This window comes from Terrapene carolina, unplaced genomic scaffold (genome assembly GCF_002925995.2).
Source record: "Terrapene carolina triunguis isolate 2854851 unplaced genomic scaffold, T_m_triunguis-2.0 Scaffold189, whole genome shotgun sequence".
Lineage (NCBI taxonomy): Eukaryota > Metazoa > Chordata > Testudines > Emydidae > Terrapene > Terrapene triunguis.
In genome coordinates this window covers 9,415,372-9,435,485 of record NW_020664540.1, presented here as the reverse complement: position 1 = coordinate 9,435,485, position 20,114 = coordinate 9,415,372, and the positions used below count along the sequence as shown (strand labels likewise).

General features: G+C 46.3%; 1 protein-coding gene across 2 annotated transcripts in view; it reads left to right on the top strand.

Moving 5' to 3' along the window:
- DAAM1 (dishevelled associated activator of morphogenesis 1) overlaps nucleotides 1-20,114 on the top strand; it is a 179,292-nt gene that overhangs the window by 109,906 nt on the left and 49,272 nt on the right. For both annotated transcript variants that reach the window (XM_024214645.3, XM_024214644.3), the window contains exons 4-5: nucleotides 10,263-10,334; nucleotides 18,854-18,948. In XM_024214645.3, coding sequence (XP_024070413.1) covers nucleotides 10,263-10,334; nucleotides 18,854-18,948 — 167 coding nt within the window. The remainder of the gene's footprint in view (nucleotides 1-10,262; nucleotides 10,335-18,853; nucleotides 18,949-20,114) is intronic.

Genomic DNA, 20,114 nt, shown 5'->3' with positions numbered 1-20,114 from the left:
GCACTGTACACTTGTATTCTGTGTTGTAATTGAAATCAATGTATTTGAAAATGTAGAAAACATCCAAAAATATTTAAATAAATGGTATTCTATTTAACAGTGCGATCAAAACGGCAATTAATCACCATTATATTTTTATCTCGGGATTAATCGTGATTAATTCTTTTGTTTGACAGCCCTACAAATAATTTTTGCTTATCAGATTTAATAATCTTATGAGTGAGCAATAGAGCATTCATTCTCCTCCGTGAAAAGATGCCATATATTTTGTTCTTCTCGCTTAAGTTCATAAATATATACTAGCCTTGATTTCTTGTGATTGTTCTTGCTGATTAGCACCCAGATATTTTCTCCATGAATCACAGCAGCAGCACTGCTCAAGACAGGGTTACGACAGTTTTGCAAACAACCTGCATTTCCATCCTAAGGATGTATGAGAGAATGGATGTGCTTATTATAGGGATTCTCGTTGGCATAGCAAGTATTTGTCTGTGTAAAACTCTAAACTGAAGGCATGAATGACAATGCAACCAGATGCAAAAGCACTTAACATATGCCGAATGGGGTGTGCTTACCTTAATATTTAAACAATGATTTTGCTCATGAACAGGACATACCTGTTGAGCTCACTTACATTTTGCACTCCCTTGAAATGCTAATGTCCCTTAGCTTGTGCAGATAAGAGGAGGCAGCTCTTTTATTATAGCAAACATTTTAATTTTGCTCTATATTCAGCAAATTCTGCCGGCTCCCCATAGGAACGCTGTGCTTGATGCGTCATTGAAGTGACCACTGAAGTGTATTGCTCAGTGAGTCGGCAACAAGATAATAACTTTTTACCCAGGACCGGCGCAACCCATTAGGCGACTTAGGCGGTCGCCCAGGGCACTAACATTTGGGGGGCAGCGGCCGGATCTTCGGCCGCCCCGGTCGGCGGCAGCATTTCGGGGGCAGGACCTTCCGCCGCCTAGGGCGGCAAAAAAGCTGGTGGCGCTCCTGACTTTACCTCCAAGAAATCCATGGCTTTTTGACTTTAGTTGTGGGATTCAAAAGTATCTTGGCAAGAGGCACTTGCTGACAACTGACCTGTTAGACACACGGTCTCTGGAAGAAGAACTTTGTGCATAGGCCTGAACCCACTTACAAAGCATTGAGGGCGCACCCAGTCCCCGCCAAAGGCAGAAGGACTTCTTGCTCCACCACGTCTTGCAGAAGGCTCTGGAGGTAGCCCTCCATCCATCACGCAAAGCAGGGTCTGCGTGTATCTGAACGCCAGGGGCTGTGGTATGCCGCCAAACAAGGACGCTACAGCTAACGTGACCTGTGCAAACACATGCTAGTGATCACGTGCCCTACCATAGGGTGGGTTTGTTTAGATGTTTTTTTGTGGCCCTCATCATTGTTTTAACTGAGTGTCTCACTAACAGTTCTGAATTTAACCTCACGACGTCTCTGTGAGCTAGGGAAGTACTGACTCCATTTTACAGATGATGGAGGGCGGAGGGAGTCCGAGAGCTCAAGTGATTTGCTCAAGGTCATGCAGCAAGTCTGTAGCTAATAACGGAACCCAGATCTTCTGAATTCAAGTCCTTGAACGTGAAGCCAGGGTCTCATTCTGATCTTATCGGACGCTGATGTAACGTGGTTGCAGCTCTACTGGCTTCACTGGAATTACACCAGCATAGGGGAGAGCATCGTTCATCATGCAGTAATGAAGCATGCCTGGAAGGTCACCAAATTCAGAAGGTTGTGGACTAAATGGGGGGCACGCGTGAGGGCAAATTCCAGTCCCAGAACCCTCACTGAGATTCCCTTGCCAGCTACCACTCTCTCTTTTACAATGATGGGTCCAGCTTTGGGCACCACAGCTGGCTGCAGCAGTATGGCTAGGGGGGAGAGGTCATTCCCCCAGGTAGGCCAGTCCCAGGCCATTTAGGGCTTTTAAGGTGTTGGTTACAACCTATCACTCCACCTGCAGAGCAACAGGCAGCCAGTGCAGATCCCGGCACACCAGTGTCACAAGCTCCCAGTGAGACTGCTACAGCTGCCGTCTCTAAATGGTTGTATGGTGCAGCCCCCTGTGGAGCACATTGCAGCAGTCTAATCTCGAGGTAAGACAAGCATGGAGAGCAGGAGCGCAGTCTGAGGCTGAAAGGGAAGGCTGCATCCGCCTAGCCAGATGCAGATCGTAAGTTGCTGTGTGGGTCGCTGCTGTCATGTGATCGTCCAACAGCAGCTGGCGGCCTGAAGTTGCGTTGCCTAGTAACTGGCAGATGTACTTCCTCAGTCAAAAGGATTGATGTTCCCTCCAGTTGCTTCCCCCAGCACAGCCGTCATCCTCTCAGTCTCATTTGGGTTGAGTTTCAGATAGCTCGGTCTCATCCATGCCCCCATCAGCCCCCGGCGCAGCCTGAGCGCTGCACTGCTTTGTCCAAGTTGGATGAGCTAGAGATTTACGACTGGGTGCCATCAGCATGCTGAAAACCCACGACTCCTTACGAGGCCTCACCTACTCGTTAAACTGGGGGGGGGTGGGGAGGGTGGCGGAATGGTGCCCTGCAGGACCCCATGCCTGAGAGCTCGTCAGGAAGAGGCACAGGCATCCACAACTCTCCATTGAGGTCTCTCTGAGAGAAGGACAGAGACACCAAAGAGCAACCGTGTCCACTCCCACCAGGCAGGCAGGGCCAGCCTTAGGGCAGGCGTTCAGCGTGCCAGCTTCCAGAGGGCACCAAATCAGCATCCAGGGGATGCCAAGTTGGAGGGGGTTGGTTTTTTGCTCAGCTGCTTCCGGGGAGGAGCACAAAAAACGTTTTCTGCCCTGGGGCAGCAAAACACCTAGGGCAGGCCCTACACACAGGACCTTGGTTGCCCCTGACAACAGCCACTCCAGCCAGCCCTGAAGGAGTCATTTGTTTGTCCCTTCATTTTCCTTTTCTCTCTTCCCCCTTGTGTCTGTTTGGTTTGAAGAAAGCGACTCAGCCGACCATCATGGTGGGTGAATAACTCACACTTCTGCTTTAGCCCAGTCATATCACCAGGGATGAACTCAGGTTAAGATTTTTCCGAAGTGCCGAGCGATTCTGAGTGCGTCGATCTTTTAGGGGTCCAGCTTGTGACACCTTCCGAGGGTCTGGCTCCCGGAGGCTGAAGGATGAGCGCCTTCTGAAAAATCAAACTTCTTTAAAGTGTCCAGGTTGGGCCTCAAAAAATTGATGCCCCAGTTTCACTAGTTATCTGTGTTGATGTCTTGCAGTTTTCTTGCATATGTAAGTTACAGGTAATAAGTTCAGAACATTGTGTACTACTGATGAGTTAACTTCCAAACACTAACCTCTGGATGCTGCCCAGTGCCATCTAAACAATCAGGTCTTTTCATGGATGCTAAATTTGGGGGTCTAAATAGGTTGCCACTGTCTGTTTTAGTGAGCGAGCTAATTTAGTGATCTAGGGAAAGTGTGTAAACTCTGTGCTTTCAGTTAATATTAAAAATACTAAGTTCCCTCACTTTAAACTCTCGATAAATGGTCAGTAAATAGCCCTCATGGCAGTACAACCTTGCCTGGATCCCAATGGGAAATGAATAACATTCCTGGGCTAAAACAGTAGGTGTTAAATTTCCTTGACAGTCATGGAAACCTCTCCTCTGCAGTGATCATTTCAGTCGGCCAAACCAGTTTTTGGCAGCCGGCAGTTTTAATGCATAGCCATGAATGTGGCCAAAGATGTACCGGAGACTGTCAGCTCTAAGAACCCCAGGATTATTTTGATATATTACAGCACTGCGTTTGTTTTCCAAAAGAGATGTTTTCTCTCTCTCGGGGGGGTTCCCCCAATTTGCTGCCGTCACTCAAGATGAGTTTTTACAGTAAGTTCATTGTAAAGGCGGGGAGTACAAGGGGGAGGGATTCAGAAAAGCTCAATGTAAGGCAGTGTGGCCTAGAGGATATGGCACTAAACTGGGACTTGAAACTGACCTGCTTGGTGACCTTTGGCAAGTCACTTCTCTTTGGGCTTCCGTTTTCTTCCCCGCCTTTGTTCTATCTTGTCTGTTGAGCTTGTAAATTCTTTGGGGCAGGGACTGTCTCTTACCATCTGTCTGTACAGCACCAAGCACAATCTTGGTTAGGACCGCTCTGTGCTACTGCAATACAAGTAAATTGTAGTAGTAATAAATATATGAATCCTGCATTTAATGGAGAGGAAGAACAGCGAAAAAGGCTTGAGTTTATCCTCTGCAACGCTTCTTGGTTAATAGCATTTTTTAAAGCAATGTGTGGTTCTAACTAGCATTTCAAAGGATTGCACTTCTTGTATTTTGCTTACACTGCATAAACAGATACTTGAGTTTTACAGGCCTTACTGTTGTAGCTGCGTTGTAAAATTAGATTGTACTCTGTGTACCTGTCTTTATTTTTTTTTACATTCTCTGGCAAACACAGCTAAAAGATTAACATTTCCTTTTAAGCCTTATTGGTATAAGACCAAAGCAGTCCTGTTTTGCATGAAGGCTGATAGGTTCTTGCACGTTACTGGGGAATTTAAAAAAAAAAAGTTGATCTAAGCAAAGCGTACCTGCTTTCTCTTCCTGGAATTGAGCATGCATGTCCTGAATGGAGCAGTGACGTGGAGCTTAGCATTTGAGCTTTGGCAGCCAAGGTAAACTTATTGATATGGCATAAATATCAATGACTTTAGAGCCATCCACACAGAAGCAGGCTCTGTAAAGCAACACAAGTTGCTTGAGGTTCATTAGATTTTGCACTAGTCTTGGCATGACACATTTTTTTTGTTCTAACTTAGTAAAAAGCCTCCAGTCTGTTTATTCCCTAATGGATGTAAAGTGTCAGGGGGAGGTGACTCGGACATTGAATAAAAACCCCTGGTACTCGTGGGTGAGGGGGTAGGAAAACACCCTAACTAAAGCAGAGGATGGGAAGGATCCACATAAGGTTTCCTCAGTCGGAAAGGTGGCTCTTTCTCTTAGGGCTGGTCTACACTGGGGGGCGGGGGGGGAGGTGGGAATCGATCTAAGATACGCAACTTCAGCTACGTGAATAGTGTAGCTGAAGTCGAAGTAGCTTAGATCGATCTACCTTGGGTCCTCACGGCGCGGGATCGACAGCTGCGGCTCCCCCATCGACTCCGCTACCGCCGCTCGCTCTGGTGGAGTTCCGGAGTCGACGAGGAGCACGTTCGGGGATCGATATATCGCGTCTTAACGAGACGCGATATAGCGATCCCCGATAAATCGATCGCGCGGGTAGTCTGGACGTACCCTTAAACTTCCTGATGTCTACGGGAGCTGAGGCTTGCAGACAGGTTTATATCAATGGCAGGATTTCTCTAGGGTAGGGATTTAGTTAATACAGCCACTGAATAGAAAAATCAACTTGACCTCATTACCACCAAGCCAACTCATCAACACTCATAGGAAGGGGTGGTGAGGGGAGACTCTCTCTGTGAGCATGTCCCTGTGGAGATCACTCACTCACAAACACACTACACGGTCCAGCTGGAGACTGGGGTTTATCTCCCCCCACCCTAAAAAGGAAAGGGCACAGGGCCTGCCTGCAAAGGTGGCAGATCCCAAAGCTCTGGCTTTTAGTGGTGTCCTCTTCTTCCACCCCTTCAGCAGGCTCAGAGTCACACTCAGCAGCATATCCTGGCTGTGTTTGTCCCTCAGACCGTAGGTCACTGGAGAAGGAAATACAGCCATGGTGGAACAATATATACCCCAGGCCCAGCCACTCTCCCCCAGTAAAGACACTCAAGCAGATGAGGGTGCAGATTTGTGGAAGTGGTTGAACTTTGTTTGCACCTCAGTCTTGGGGGTATGAGGGCGTCTGGGCTGTTGATTCTAAATCCATCTAGTTAAATGTCTTTAAACTAAGCTGTAGAAGCTTGAGGCACTGGGAGTTTCCTAAGGGTTAGTGATTGGGTGGGAAGAGTTGATGGCCTGTGCAGAAATTTGCCAGGACACCTTTTATAGGAGAGAGGCTGCTACGGTTCTGCACAGGAAGCGATTTTTATTATTGTGGGAGCATCTCTGGTCAATGGCCTTGAAAGTGCTGAGAGCTAAATTGCCTGGAAAACCAGGGCAAGTTCTGGAACTCATTGAAAGCACTCAGCCTGGAGGCTGATCCTATTGCTTCAAGAATCAGAACTGCATTTGCTAGTGTATTGTTACCTGCTATTAAATTGCTTTGTGCACGTGAATGGAGGAAAAACACATATACTCTTGTCATTAGGGGCATCTTCTCACTGGGTGTCGACTCTGGAAAGTGTAGCCGGAGGAGCTAGCCTGAAAACCACATTCTATTTCCATCTGTGACTCTCATTGCAAGGAATGGGTTGGTCTCAAGTCTTTTAGTCACTGATATCAGCTGGAGAGCTGTTGCTAATGGTCCTTGGATGTAAATCATTGGTGGGGCTGGAGAAGTTAGCTGATGGAGAACTCTTGAGTCTAGAATTTGCCCTCCTCATGGATCTGACCAGTTTTGTTTTAGTGTTTTTAATACTGAAATGCTGCTATGTGTGGGATTTGTAGTTTGGATGCCTTGTGCTCCCTTTCTCTTCAATGGGATGGGATCCCCAGTGGGACTACATCTCCCATGATGCACAGTCTTCCTTCACTGACCTGAGACTGTGGTGTGTTGCTTTTTGACTTCTCCCAGAAAATTTTGAGTTTTCAGAGGAGAGGGTGGGATGTGGAAATGTTCCAACCAGCTCTAATCAGAACCCTGAAGTCAGCGAGGTAGCGAAGAGATTCTTATGCCAGAACACCCAAGATGTCCTGATCCTGCCAGTCCTTTAAAAACTTGTTGGATGATCTCTTGAGAAGCTGAAACACCCCCTCCCCCCCCCTTGACTTCAGTGTGAATCGAGGGTACTCAGCAGCTCAGGGAAAATCAGGTCATTGTTCCATAGCAAGTGTGTCTGACTTATCACTAACAAAATAGGAACATCAGTTGTTCTGAAGGGGCTGCTGCTACCTTAGCTCTCCAAGGCCCAACAGTTCAGGGGCTTTTAAGCCAGTGGGGTCAGATCTGGAGTGTTTGTGCTGGTTATTAACATGCTGTGGTGTTGGCATTAGGGAATCCCATCAGAACCAGCATGTTGACCAAGATGGTGAAATGTATCTGATGCAGATGTTACTTATTAACACATGGGGAAAAGTTGGGAGTTTCTTTATAAAGTGCTCAAGTCCATGGAGCAGAGAAGCCAATAGATAATTTTTCATGTTATAAAAGTCCTAAAAGAGATGCTCTAGCTCAAACAAAGTTAGGGGCTTGAAACAAGAATAATTGGGTGAAATTATATGGCCTGTGTATTATGCAGAAGGTCCGACTAGATGATCACAATGGTCTCTTCTTGCCTTAAACTCAATCAACCTATGAATACAAACTTTGGTTTTCTCTCTTATTTTTCAAAGCAGAACATAAACTGCAAGTCTTTTTTAAAAAAAAATGTACTATGTGACTTCTGTCTTTGTATTTAATTGTAACCTGGTGGGGTGGGGTGGGGAGGGAGAGGTGGGGATTATATACAGTGAAATTGTTTTTCTGTGGATTCTAATACTGATTCTTGGCTGCGAGCCATTAGTGCAAGCTAACGGTTTTCTCTGGGACTGACCTAATTTTACTGTTGGATCGTTTGGTAATATACGCTGCTGGTGTGAGACAGCTGGTGCTCCCTTCCCTCCCCGGGGGAGCTGGGGAACTGACCGTGAATTCACCAGCCTTGTAAGTGAGGGAAACAGGTTCATTTACAGACTTGGCTCTCTTACAAAAGTAATCTGGTGTTTCTGATGCACCAGCAGCAGGCTCGCTGTGTGCTGGATATTTCTACAGGGAAACTTGCAATTAAAGCTTGCATCCACCTACTCATGTCAAGGGTCACTTGAACTGGCAAGAACTTTTTCTTCTTGTCTCTGTGTGATCCTAGACACTAACTCTTGGACAGATAATCTCTGTGCCATCCCTGCTTTCACTCCTCCATCCTCCCGAAAAAACCTCACTCCAAACGATGTTGGCAATATGACTGCCTGGCATTTCTGTTATCAGTGCAGTTCTCAAGGCTAGAATTAAAGCTGAATCAGGATTTCTGTTACAAATCCTTATATTTCTTAGGTCCAAATAGCTCAGCGAGGGGAAAAAAGTTTGGTTTTTTTTTTGTTTGTTTTAGTTTTTTTAAAGTAGCATCCAGATTTAAGCCTTGGAGCAAAAATACTAATTTTGTCCCTTTAAATCTGGCTGGCTATGTGGGAAACCGCCTATAGAATTGAACAGTAGTTCTGTCTTGGCAGGGGAAACCAAGCATTTCTGAAGCCAGCCCCACACGAAATGTTATCTTTGCAGTCCCGCATCAGTGAGCGATACACCCCTGATATTTTCAAGGATGGATGTGTGTGGGCTGGGGGAGGGTCTTGTAGGAAGACAATATGGGTTTTTGTCCCCCTCTAGTGGCAGGCCCACATAAGAGGATAACAAATATATCGCCCCTGCCAGCTACAAGGGCTGTTGTTTTAGCACAAGTGCTAGAGCCTCGTGCTTTGAATGTGAGAGGTCTTGGGTTCAAATCCCTGCCGGCAGCCAAAGTGGGGTTGATTACCTGGGGATTGGCCTTATGTGTGTTGTAGTAACTGGGTGTACCAGGATGAGTCAACAAAACTTTAGAGAGCCACAGCTTGAATTGCTTTTGTAATTCCGAGCCACAGCCTAACGATAGCAAAACCTGGGTTTTTGTGTTAGGAACGTTGCTATAACTATTCCCAGGAATATGTGGTTTGTCTAGCCTTGTGTCAGTTAGTCAGCATAACCCTGTTGCTATAAGGGACTGGTGCCATGGAATCTGGTGTGTTGCAAATACTGTGATAACAGGTTGTTCTTCTAGTAGTGTCCCTGTGGCTGCACTTCAGGTATGCATGTGTCTCTCGAGCCCTTGATCGGCGATTTTCAGTTAGCAGCGTCTGTTTGGCCTGCGCGTGTGCCCTATGCCTCCTCATGCCGTATAACTTTCTATAACAGGAGACTATCCAGATTGTTGCTTTAAGAGTCAAGAGTGAACTTTCAGATGTGTGGAGAGTGTTTTGCAGGTCTCGAAAGAGAAAACAAATCTGGAAGTGTCTGTCATTGAGAAACTGGTAGCGTGAGAACGTTACTGAGCCTGTAAACAGCTTTATTTTCCTGCCTCGCATGCTTCCTTGCTATGCCATGTCACCAATGTAAATTTGATCTCTTCCAAGTGACTCATGTACAAGGACACAGGAGAGCCTGAAAAGCTATCTGGTGTATTCCACCCAGCAGCATGTTGTAATCTCCAGCCTAGAGAGCTGGACTCTAAATCATGCAGCGTAGCTCAATGGTTTTCAGCCCCTCAAGACTGAACCCAAAGGCAGGAGTCAGCCGTTGTTTAAATGAGGAATGTTATGAGCCTTTTTCTACACGCTCGTTACTTCCAGCTAAGCCTGGAGTGCCCCTTACACCATCCTCCACACCAGGGGACTAAGGTGCCTGCTGCACGTCTGAGGATGACCACTTGCAACTGATGGAGTATGGGACTGTGGTGTGAAAAAAGTCAAAAGCCCTTGAAAGAGTGTAGTTTGAATTGTCATTGCCTCTAATATCTGTGGAGAAATCATAACCCCCCAGGTTGAGAGTCTTGTATCTATGGTGAAGTGTCTAATGGCTCATTTTGAGTTTTGTAAGTGATGGCCACTTCCTAAAACAGTGAAATATGGTTTATATCCAGTTTATTTACTCGGTGTCAGTTGTAGCAAACTACGTCAAACTCAGCCTCACTGCATTCAACAAAGCTACGCAGTCAAAAACTTTCAACGGAGGAAATTTTAAAGTGCCAGTCACTGGGAGATCTGGGTTTAGAGTTTCAAAGTTGTTCTCTAAGGACCTTGGAACCGGAACCGGAAGATTGCCACGGTTAAATCGGGAAGTGTTTAGTTAAAAACCGACATTGTAACGCAGATTGCATATAAAGACATTGTCCCATAGAGCTTTTGGTTAAAAAGGCCAAATAATATACCTAGATGAGAATGCTTTGGATGGCGGGCTCAGAATGTAGGAAATCTCATAGACTTTAAGGCCAGAAAGGACCATCATGGTCATCTAGTCTGATCGAAATCAAACTTAGACTGGTCTAATGGAATTATTGTGTGCCGTGTGTTCAGTCTTCATACATGGCTATTGTAAAAGGATGGGGAAAGTAAACCTTGTTTCTCCTGATGAGTTTCTTTTTGTTTTCAGGACCAGGAAGAAAATAAAGGAGCCACTAGCTGGCCTGAGTTTTACATTGATCAGCTAAATTCAATGGCTGCTGTAAGTATTTTTCCAATTATTTTTCTAGCATATGTAAAATAAACAAAAGTGTTCTTTAACAGTGTAGTTATGATGTAATCAACTGTTACACTTCAGAATATTACTGCCCTCAAATCCATGCTAAATTCTGCCTCCTTTCCCTCTCAATAAACTTACTGTCTCCAGTGTGTGTTTTACATAAGGTATATAAACACATATGCACAACAGAGTAAGTAGCTGACATGTCACGGCAGGATGCGTAACATGCAGTTTGACTCGCGTTCACCCTTATGTCAGGTTACTCATAGAAGTGTAAGGCTGGAAGGGACCTCAAGATGTCAGGTCCTGCCCCCAGGGGTGCTGAGGCAGGACCAAGTAAACTTACACCATCCCTGACAGGTGTTTGTCCAACCTGTTCTTCTAAACCTCCAATGATCGGAATTCCACAGCCTCTCTTGGAAGCTTATTCCAGAGTTTAGCTACCCTTTATAGTTAGATTTTCCTAATCTAAATCTCCTTTGCTGCAGATTAAGCCCATTACTACTTGTTCTATGTTCAGTGGACGCGGAGAACAATTGATCGCCAACCTCTTTATAACAGCTCTTAACTTATTTGAAGACTATCAGGTCTCCCCTCAGTCGTCTTTTCTCACAGCTAAACATGCCCAGTTGTGTTTTTTAAACCTTTCGTCATAAATCAGGTTTTCTAAACCTTATATCGTTTTTGTTGCTCTCCTCTGGACTCTTTCCAGTGTATCCGCATCTTTTCTAACGTGTAGCACCCAGAAGTGGACACAGTACTCCTGCTGAAACCTCACAATTGCCAAGTAGAGCGGAACAGTTAGCTCCCTTCTCTTACATATGACACTCCTGTTAATTCACCCCAGAATGATTTTAGCCTTTTTCGCAACTGCCTCACGTTGTCTCCTATTCAATTCGTGATCCACTCCAATCCCCAGATCCTTTTCAGCAGTACTACTGCCTAGCCAGTTGTTCCCATTTTGCAGTTGCTGTCGTATCAGGCCGAGCTGTGAGTCAGCTACAATAACTAGACTGAAGATGAACAGTGCTGCTGTGCAGTTCTGCTGCATTTTTCAAAAGAACCTGAGTGAATTCCAGTGGGAGCTGGATGCCAGACTCCTTTGTTTTCCTTTGAAAATTCCAGCCCCAGTGTCTCTTCAGTATCTACTATTTGCAACAAATCTGGATCCCTGCTAAGCTTGTTACTGACACCTCCTGTGGTGTTTGGCCCTGACAGGAACACTGTATTACACTGTGGGCTTCTTGATATGTGAATCCTGGAGACTATGGGTGGAAACATTTTTCAAGGGCTATGGACTTTGCATTGTGATGCAACTAAGCATTCTATGCATACACCATAACTGCATCTCTCTGATGTGCTTGCAGGCAGGAGTGTATTTCTGGATACAAAACGATTATTGTTACAGTCACTTAGCACAAATACAGACATGGTCCTTGCCATGAGAACTTGCAAGCTGAAAGACACAGATCAAGCAAGAACGCTTTGGGAGACCGTAGTGCACTTGCTTTAATAGCTGCTTTTCAAACCACAGTTGCTTGGCATTTTAAAGTCTCTTGCCTTTTTTCCATCTCTCTTCAAATATCAAAATCTTTCTTCAAGCACTGATTGCCGCTATAAGTGGGTAAGCAGTTAGACTATCCTGAGAGCCAACACTTAATTGCACGCTGCTCAGCAAATCACTTCAGCTGAAAATTAGTATGAATGGCAGAAGCAAAGATCTTAACGAATTCAAAATGTTCAAGACAATTACTAGTGAAGGGCTTGATTTGACACCCGTTGAAATCCTACATGTCTCAGTGTTGTAGCTCTTGCTGCATAATGACATTGAAAGCTCTAGGGCTTGTCTACACTTACCAGAGGATCGATGCTGTGGCGATTGATGCGTCGGTGGTCGATTTAGCGGGTCTAGTGAAGACCCGCTAAATCGACCGCCGATTGCTCTCCCGAGAACAGTAAGGGGAGTCGACGGGAGACCGTCTCCCGTCGACGTCGCATAGTGAGGACCCCACGATAAGTCGATCTAAGCTACGTCGATTTGAGTTACACTATTCACGTAACTCAAATTGCGTATCTTAGATCCACACTTCCCTTTAGTGTAGACAAGGCCCTAGTTAAAAGGCCCTAGTTAACTTTACATCCATACTTCCATTATAATCCTGGTGTTTTCTCATCAAAAACTTTTTTTTTGAGCTGAAACTCCCCATGTTTGGTGTCAGCTCAGAGGCAATATATTTTCTTCTGGTTGGTTGCTGTTTAGTTACGGGAGTGTTGATAAGATCAGTCTCAGCTCCAGTAACTCAGAATGAATGAAAATCATCAGACTTGGTATGTAGCCATGGGCCAGGCGCTCAGTACCACAGCATTAGAGCCTTAGCAATACCATGGGTAGAGAGAGGCAAATGGAGGAGCATGGGGGAAGATAGGCTAGCCCAGATTGGGGGAAGCTGGAGAGGTAGGGAAACAGGTGGGCTGGAGAAGGTGAAGAGAAACTTGGGGTGCAGTTTGGGAAGATCTTCGTGCATGTGCTCAGAGAAGGGGGCGGGGGAGCTGACTGGGCTGGGAGTAGCCTTGTGTAGGAGCTGAGTTTTTGTGATCAAAGCTTTTCAGCACTTCGGGAGCTCTGCAGTGCCTTTGATCTCCTGGCAGTGCGGACACATCATTAAAGGGGCATGCCTGAAGAAAGGGGCGAACGTAGCTTTTTGCTTTTATTGGCATCTTGAAGCCCTGAACTTGTCTTTCCCTCTTTGGCTTCACCTCTGCTCTGTTGTCCAGGCCATGAGGCAAGCCTCCCAGGCAGCTTTCATGAAGAGCCGCTCGCTGCCCTGTGGTACCATAGGCAAAGACGCATGTCAGAGACAGTTACAATCAGCGAGGGCCCGATTCTGCCACCCACACTCACCTCAAGTGCTGCCTCCCCGCGCGAGTAGCACCACTGATCCAAGGGGCAGCTCAGAGTGCCATGTGTACCTCCTGGAAGGATGGCAGAGCTGGGTCTGTAGTGATTACAATGGAGGAAGTGTGTTGAAGCAACAGCCCGTTCGGATGCCCCCAGCTGTCCAAGCAACTGCAATGGAGCAGTGCCACATATGTGTGCTGTGTGTACAGAATATTTGTTTCTAGTCACTGTAACGGCTCTAACAAGAGGCCCTTGATCAAAGAGAAGAGACACAGTATCTACACATACCCTGCTTTTGGGGCAGTCCAGCGTCTTACCTAGTGATGCCGGCAGGAGTGAATGCCGGGTAGAGGCAGCTGCAGTTAGTCCATCCTGTAAAAATACCCAGTGGCTAAGGGTGACGCTCACTCCCATCTCCACCACAGTCTGTGTCATCAGGCTTGTGTGGGGAGCTCAGTCTTCCCCCCCCCACCCCCAATACCCTGCAGGGCTGTCTTGTGACTCCTCCATGGTCCCTGCACAGTCACAGGGTCTGAGCCCACTGGATCATTGTGAGTGCAGATCCTCCTCTAAAACGACCTACCACTATGTTGCAGCATCCTCTTGCGTTCTCCTGCCCTTCTGTGCAGGGACAGTGGAAGACTGATGTGATTCTTGTACAGGCTCCCTGGGCATCTGGGTTAATGTTCTCCTAAATGCTTAAAGAATTACAGTACTCCTAGTCCTGCCCAGGCAGCATGGTGCATATCGATCTGTCTGCGGAGATCATCGGGGTGTTTTGTTACAATACAATACAATACAATCACAGTATCTTGTATTTTTATTTCTGCCCCTTGGAAAGCTACTGTCTCCCAAGGACCAACCTGCTGATTGGACCCTAAACTTTCATTTAGTTTCTTCTAGCCCTGACAGTTGCAGAGCAAACATTCCAAGTGTGAATCAGCACTGGGTGGTCTGTATGAGTTTGCAAATAGGTCTGAGCTGCACAAACTGCTCCATTCATCTCTATGGTGTGTTGACTCTGGAACCTAATGATAACCCAGAGGACAGCATGCACTGGTCATTCAGCTAACATGTTGTTCCATTGCTGTTGGATACAGTGGAGCAGATGCTGCTGTCGAGGCTTGCTGCGGTGAAGTGAGAGGTCAGGTTAACTATGTACGTGCTCACACAGGGAAGAGGGAAAAAGCTGTAACCCTTATGTACTGGTAAAAGTCTCCACTGCTTCCCATACATTCCGAACATGTGCCCTGCCCTGTTGTCTAACATTCTGGCTTCTGCTTGGCGCTTCTCTAGCACAACTATGTACTGTCAGTTCAAACACCTGTGGTCCGTTGAAATGGGACAATGCACTGGCTGTATTAATCTTCCCAAAAGTCTGGATTTTGGCGGTTGCCCCCCCTAAGTGAACCTGCTTCAGAATTCAGCATTAGCTCATCACATCAAAACTGGAAGCCTTTCCCTGGACTTGAGCTTGCTGCAAAGCACACAGGGCCTTGAGTTGTAGCAATATCTACTGATTATGTAACACACAAACTCCCTGCTGCAGCAGCATTTCCTCCCCTCCAGCTTCATGAGCGTCCTCAGAAATGTTGAAAAATAAGTCTTCATAACTGCTCAGCGTGGGCCCAACTCTGCTTCTGTTGTTGTAATCATGGGAGTTTTCCCATTGACTCGAATGGGAGCAGGGTAACGGCTGAGTACACCTTCCTAGATCAGAGAGAGAGACCGCTCTCTGAATGGGCTTTCTTAAAGCTACATTAAGGTGGTATCTAAGGTGTCCCTCTTGCTATGTCTGAAGGAGTCTTTGATGAGCCCTGTTTTGTGACAGCCTGGCTGACCAGTGGGAGGTTTCAGAGCTACTCCGAGTAGGCCAGGGCTGCTCTCATCAATGTGTGACCCTTTCCCCCCCTTTCCTTGTGTAAATGAGAATTCTGCAAGCCACGGTCTCCCCTGGATGAAAAGCCCCTTCTCCCTTTGCTGAAAGGAACAAATACAGGCATTTGCCTACTTGCTACCAGTCAGAGATGCTCTAGTCCTTTTGCCTGTGTGTTTGCAATTTTCCCATGGTACGGTAAGCCTAGTGTGGATAAACGGCATATTGGTGTTCCTCAGATGTGGGCACTGGGTTATGGGGTCATAAATGCCTCAACTATTCATTGTCCTGGTGTATATAAAACACTTCAGCTGTGCTGGAGGAGATTAAATGTACCCCACTGGATTTCAGTTGAATTTTACAGTGGATTGCTCTCATGGAGCGGTGACATCATCCATCAGACATTTCTGCAGGGCAGCTTCCTCCCTTGTAACACGGCGGTGACAGCTGTCCAATTGCATCACCAACCAGCAGGCAGCTTGAGCGGAAGCAATAACCATTTAAAAAAAAAACCAACCTCCTCTTTTTTTTGTTCACCTTTGCTTGGAGTCTCACTGGTCTCCATTTCCCTCTGTTTTGAAACAAAATCCAGGGGTCCAATGAGGGAACAAGCCGATGAGTAATGTGCTGGACCAAGCTGATGCCTTTGTGGGCATCCCTGATGTATAAGTCCATAATACTCACTGTTAACAGTAACATGTGCAAGAGAGAGACTAGCTAAATTTAACACATGTGTTTAAAACCCATTGGGGGGGGGAGGGATAGCTTAGGGCCTGCTAAACCGAGGGTTGTGAGTTCAATCCTTGAGGGGGCCATTTAGGGATCTGGGGCAAAAATCTTTCAGGGATGGTACTTGGTCCTGCTGTGAAGGCAGGGGACTGGACTTGATGACCTTTCAAGGTCCCTTCCAGTTCTATGAGATAAGTATATCTCCATATTTAAATATATATGTATATGTATGTATGCAGGCTCAGGCTTGTTATGTTCAAACTCGCATACTCCTTCCTGGTGTTATCCACTCATGATTTTTATCGTGAGTCTTGTGATATTTAGTGTCTGTCTTAATGCCCCAGTTCCTGATGTTCTGTGACAAGCTTTTTAATTTTAAAAAGTAAATGTCTGGCCTTCCTGCTTGAGGAGAAAAGCTTGAAAACGGGAACTCTACAGGCTGAAAAACCAGATTGTGGGGTGGGACATCCAGTGTTTGATTTAAAAAAAAAAAAAAAAAAAACCCTCATGATTTTGGGGGGTCTGACTCGTTTTTTTTGGCTGGGTTTGGCAGTACCGTGGTCACCCACATTCCTGTCCCCCAGTAAAGCAGAAGGAGTTACTATTTTACAGAGAGAGATAAAGGAGGGGAGCGTCGTCTAGTGGTTAGAGCATAGGACCAGGAGTCAGGAGACTTGGCTTCTCTTTCTGGCTGTGGCCATTGTGCAAGTCATTTGGGCCCAAATCCTCAAAAGTATTTAGGCCCCTAGCTCCTGTTTAAACCAGTGTGAGTTGGGTGCCTGAATGCCTGAGGATCAGGGTCCTAGCCCCTCTCTACTTCAGATTCCTTAGCTATTAAATGGGGGTGATCCCACCTCCCCCCCCCCCCCGAAGTCAGAGGCTTGCTGAGGGTCAAGGCATGAATATCTGGGAAGCGGTAAGCCAGCTAGATGGCTGGGATCTGGCCACCCCGGCTGGAAAGTCGGGAATGGCTTCCCAGTCAGGGTTCCTTGTCTCAGTGGGACCAGCAGGATCTGGGACAGACAGAAAAATAGCAGCTGTTGAGTGGTTTATATGGAGTGAGTTTGGTAATCTCAGCCCAGTTCCTGGTGGACTGGCATTCACGTGCCCCAAGCCCAACCATGATCTACACTGATTGATTGCCCCCTGGTTGGCAACCTCAGCAGAGGCCAGGGCTTGAATTGGCTGTTGAGACTGAACTACTCACTCGCCTGTGCTGATATAAGTGGTCTGTTCCAGTCCAGATTTGAGGCTCCATGACCGAGCGGGTGGGGGAAGCCTGCCCGTAGCGATGCCTCTAGCTGTGCCTGCACTCATAGATAAGACCATCACAAGGTTATCATCCTGGCAATTTTCACAACTGCTAAGCTTCACACAAGCAGAATTAAAGCTAAATAGCATATAGACCTATACACAGCATCTCTTTAATCCAAGGTGGGCCACTTATGACGGGGGGATTATTTCCATGAGTATTTAGTAGGGCTTTTCTTCTTTTTTGGACCCAACATGAATGCGGAGCACCTGAAATTAAGGGTGTGCCAGCTCCAGATATTTAAGGGAATTCCACTCAGACACAAACTCTGCTACAGAGTCCTGTGGTCCATTCAGATCTGCTGACAGAGTAGTGTAGAGTGATAGCCTTTATGCACGTGCCTCATGCTTACCCTGTGAAGGACTGGCTTGAACTTTTAATCTAGAGACAGCTGTGTTGTAAACGGAGCCCATCGAGTATACAGCATAACATCCACCCCTTATCTCATGATCTAGGAACTGCAGCTGAAGCTCCGGTGGTGAAATGGATTGGCCTTTACCCATAGCAGGAGAGGCAGAGCGCTCCAATGGGGAGGGAACGGGACTCTTCAGATCTGGGTCCAATTCCTGGTTCTGCCTCTAGCCTGCTGTGTGGCACTTCCCCTCTCTGGGGTCTCTGCTGCCACTCCCAGCTTTAGTCTGGTCTGTTCAGGGTACATCTGGGCTTTGTGCTGGAGGGGTCATTCCCAGCTGGAGAAGATATAACCTGCGCTAGTTCGGATCAAACTAGCATGCTAATGATAGAAGCGTCACTGCAGTGGTGTGAGCGGCAGGAGGGATCAGCCGCCCAAGTACAGGCCTAGCAACCCAGGATCCTACTCAGGGCGGCTAGCCCCTCCTGCGGCTTGCACTGCCATGGCTACACTTCTGTTTTCAGCATGCTCATTCAATCAGAGCTGGCGCGGGTATGTCTCCTCAAATTGGAAATTACACTTCCAGCTCCAAGTGCAGACCTACCCTTAGATTAGACTTAAAGTCTATAAGGTCAGAAGGGACCTTCACAATCATTTCGTCTGACCTCCTGCACATTGCAGGCCACAGAACTTCACCCACCCACTCCTGGAATTAGACCCCTAACCTCTGGCTGTTACGCTTAAGTCCTCAAATCACGATTTAAAGCGTTCAAGTTACAGAGAATCCACCATTTGCACTGTTTAAACCTACAAGTTGACCCGTGCCTCAACAGAGTGTGGCCTCTTTATAGCAAGGGCAGATTCTTACAATGTGCATTGTACGAAGGGACTGTGATCGCCGTTGGGGCCTCAAAGTGCTACCATAATGCAAATTAGGAACTAGTTTTAGATGTAAGATTCACTGCCCGTTATGTTAAATTGCCGAGTTTGGAATGAAGTTCTTCCTGGCTACTAAACAGACAGAAAATCTGAGCTCTTTGGGGCAGAGGCTGTCTTTCTGTTCTGTGTCTGTAGCGCACCTGGTACAATGGGGCTCTGGTCTGTGACTGAGACTCTTATTCCTACTGCAAATAAATATTTCCTCCTAGAATATTAATGTACACACAGTTTGACGATTACTAGGTACATCTGCTCAGTGACCAGTTTGATAGAAGTTGCGTAGTACAACAAATGTTCGTTTTGCTATTGCAGTGCCCCTTACTGTAGTTATGTATTTACGCTGCTGACAGAGAGCCGAACCCTGTTGTATAAATCTGCCTTTCTCCATTTACAGAGAAAATCGCTGATAGCTTTGGAAAAAGAAGATGAGGAGGAGAGAAATAAAACAATAGAGAGTTTGAAGACGGCACTGAGGACAAAACCAATGAGGCAATTCTTTTCTCTTTCCTTGCTTTGGTGCCACTGTTTTCCAACACTGGCAGCTGCAGTTGGTCCATCCAGTAAAAATGCCCAATTGCTTCGGGTGATGCTCACTCCCATCTCCACCACAGTCCAACACAGGAATCTTAAAATAGAAATATCTGTTTATATTATTGATAGATGAGAGGCATAGTCAGTGCTGAACATGAGACTTGGAACTGCAGTCTCAGCTCAGACCTTAGCTGCTTTGTGGGACTACCAGCTCTCCTTCAGTCTCCTCGTCTGGAAGATGGGGCATGATGATCTCTACTAGGACTGTGTGGGAACCAGAATTCCCATTTCGTAGGAAATTCTGTGCTTTTGAAATTTGCTTTCACTCCAGATTGGAATGGCACTCTGAAAATTCAAATTTCCCTTGAAAATTTTGGGGGGGGAGGGAATTGTTTTGCATCAATCAAAACCTTTTGTTTTGGTTTTCACTCATTTTATATTTTGCTAAAGTATAAGAAAAACCCTGAAAGTTATTTTGGGGGGAAAAAAATTGAAATGCTTCCTATTGATTTTTTTTTTCTTTCTAAACGAAATTTTGCTGAAATTAACCCATGCCCGCTAACCCTTTAGATTTCATTGAATCAGTATTTTCTGGCAGAAGACTGTTTTGTTGGAAAGTTTTCAACCAACTTCAATATCTACTTTGTGGGGTGTCCCTCTGAGTATGAAAAGTGCTGTGTGACTCCATAAAGTATTTCCACTTCTCAGTGAAAAAATAGGTTGTGAAACAAACAACGCTGGATGCATCACCAAAGGGGACTAAGGTATTAGGCATCCAACTCCCACTGAAATCCAAGGGGATTTATGTACTTCATTTCCTTAGGTGCCTTGAAAATCCCAGCCTTTGATTTTGAGCAAAACTTTTCAAAGGTGCCCCAGTGCTTTAGGAGCCTGAACCCCCCCATTGAAAGTCAATGGGATGTAGGGGCTTTAAAAATGTTTACCCTTTGGGGCTGCCCTTTCTTCCACTGAAAGGAGAGTTACTTTTGCCACCGGCCTCAGCTGGAGAGCGAGGAGGCCTGGGAGTATCAAATGACCTTCCCCTGAGGGGTTGCGGAGACTGCGAGCTGGTGTGAGGCAAGCTGGGGTATAAATCTGCAGCACACTAGTGTGCCACGCACTAA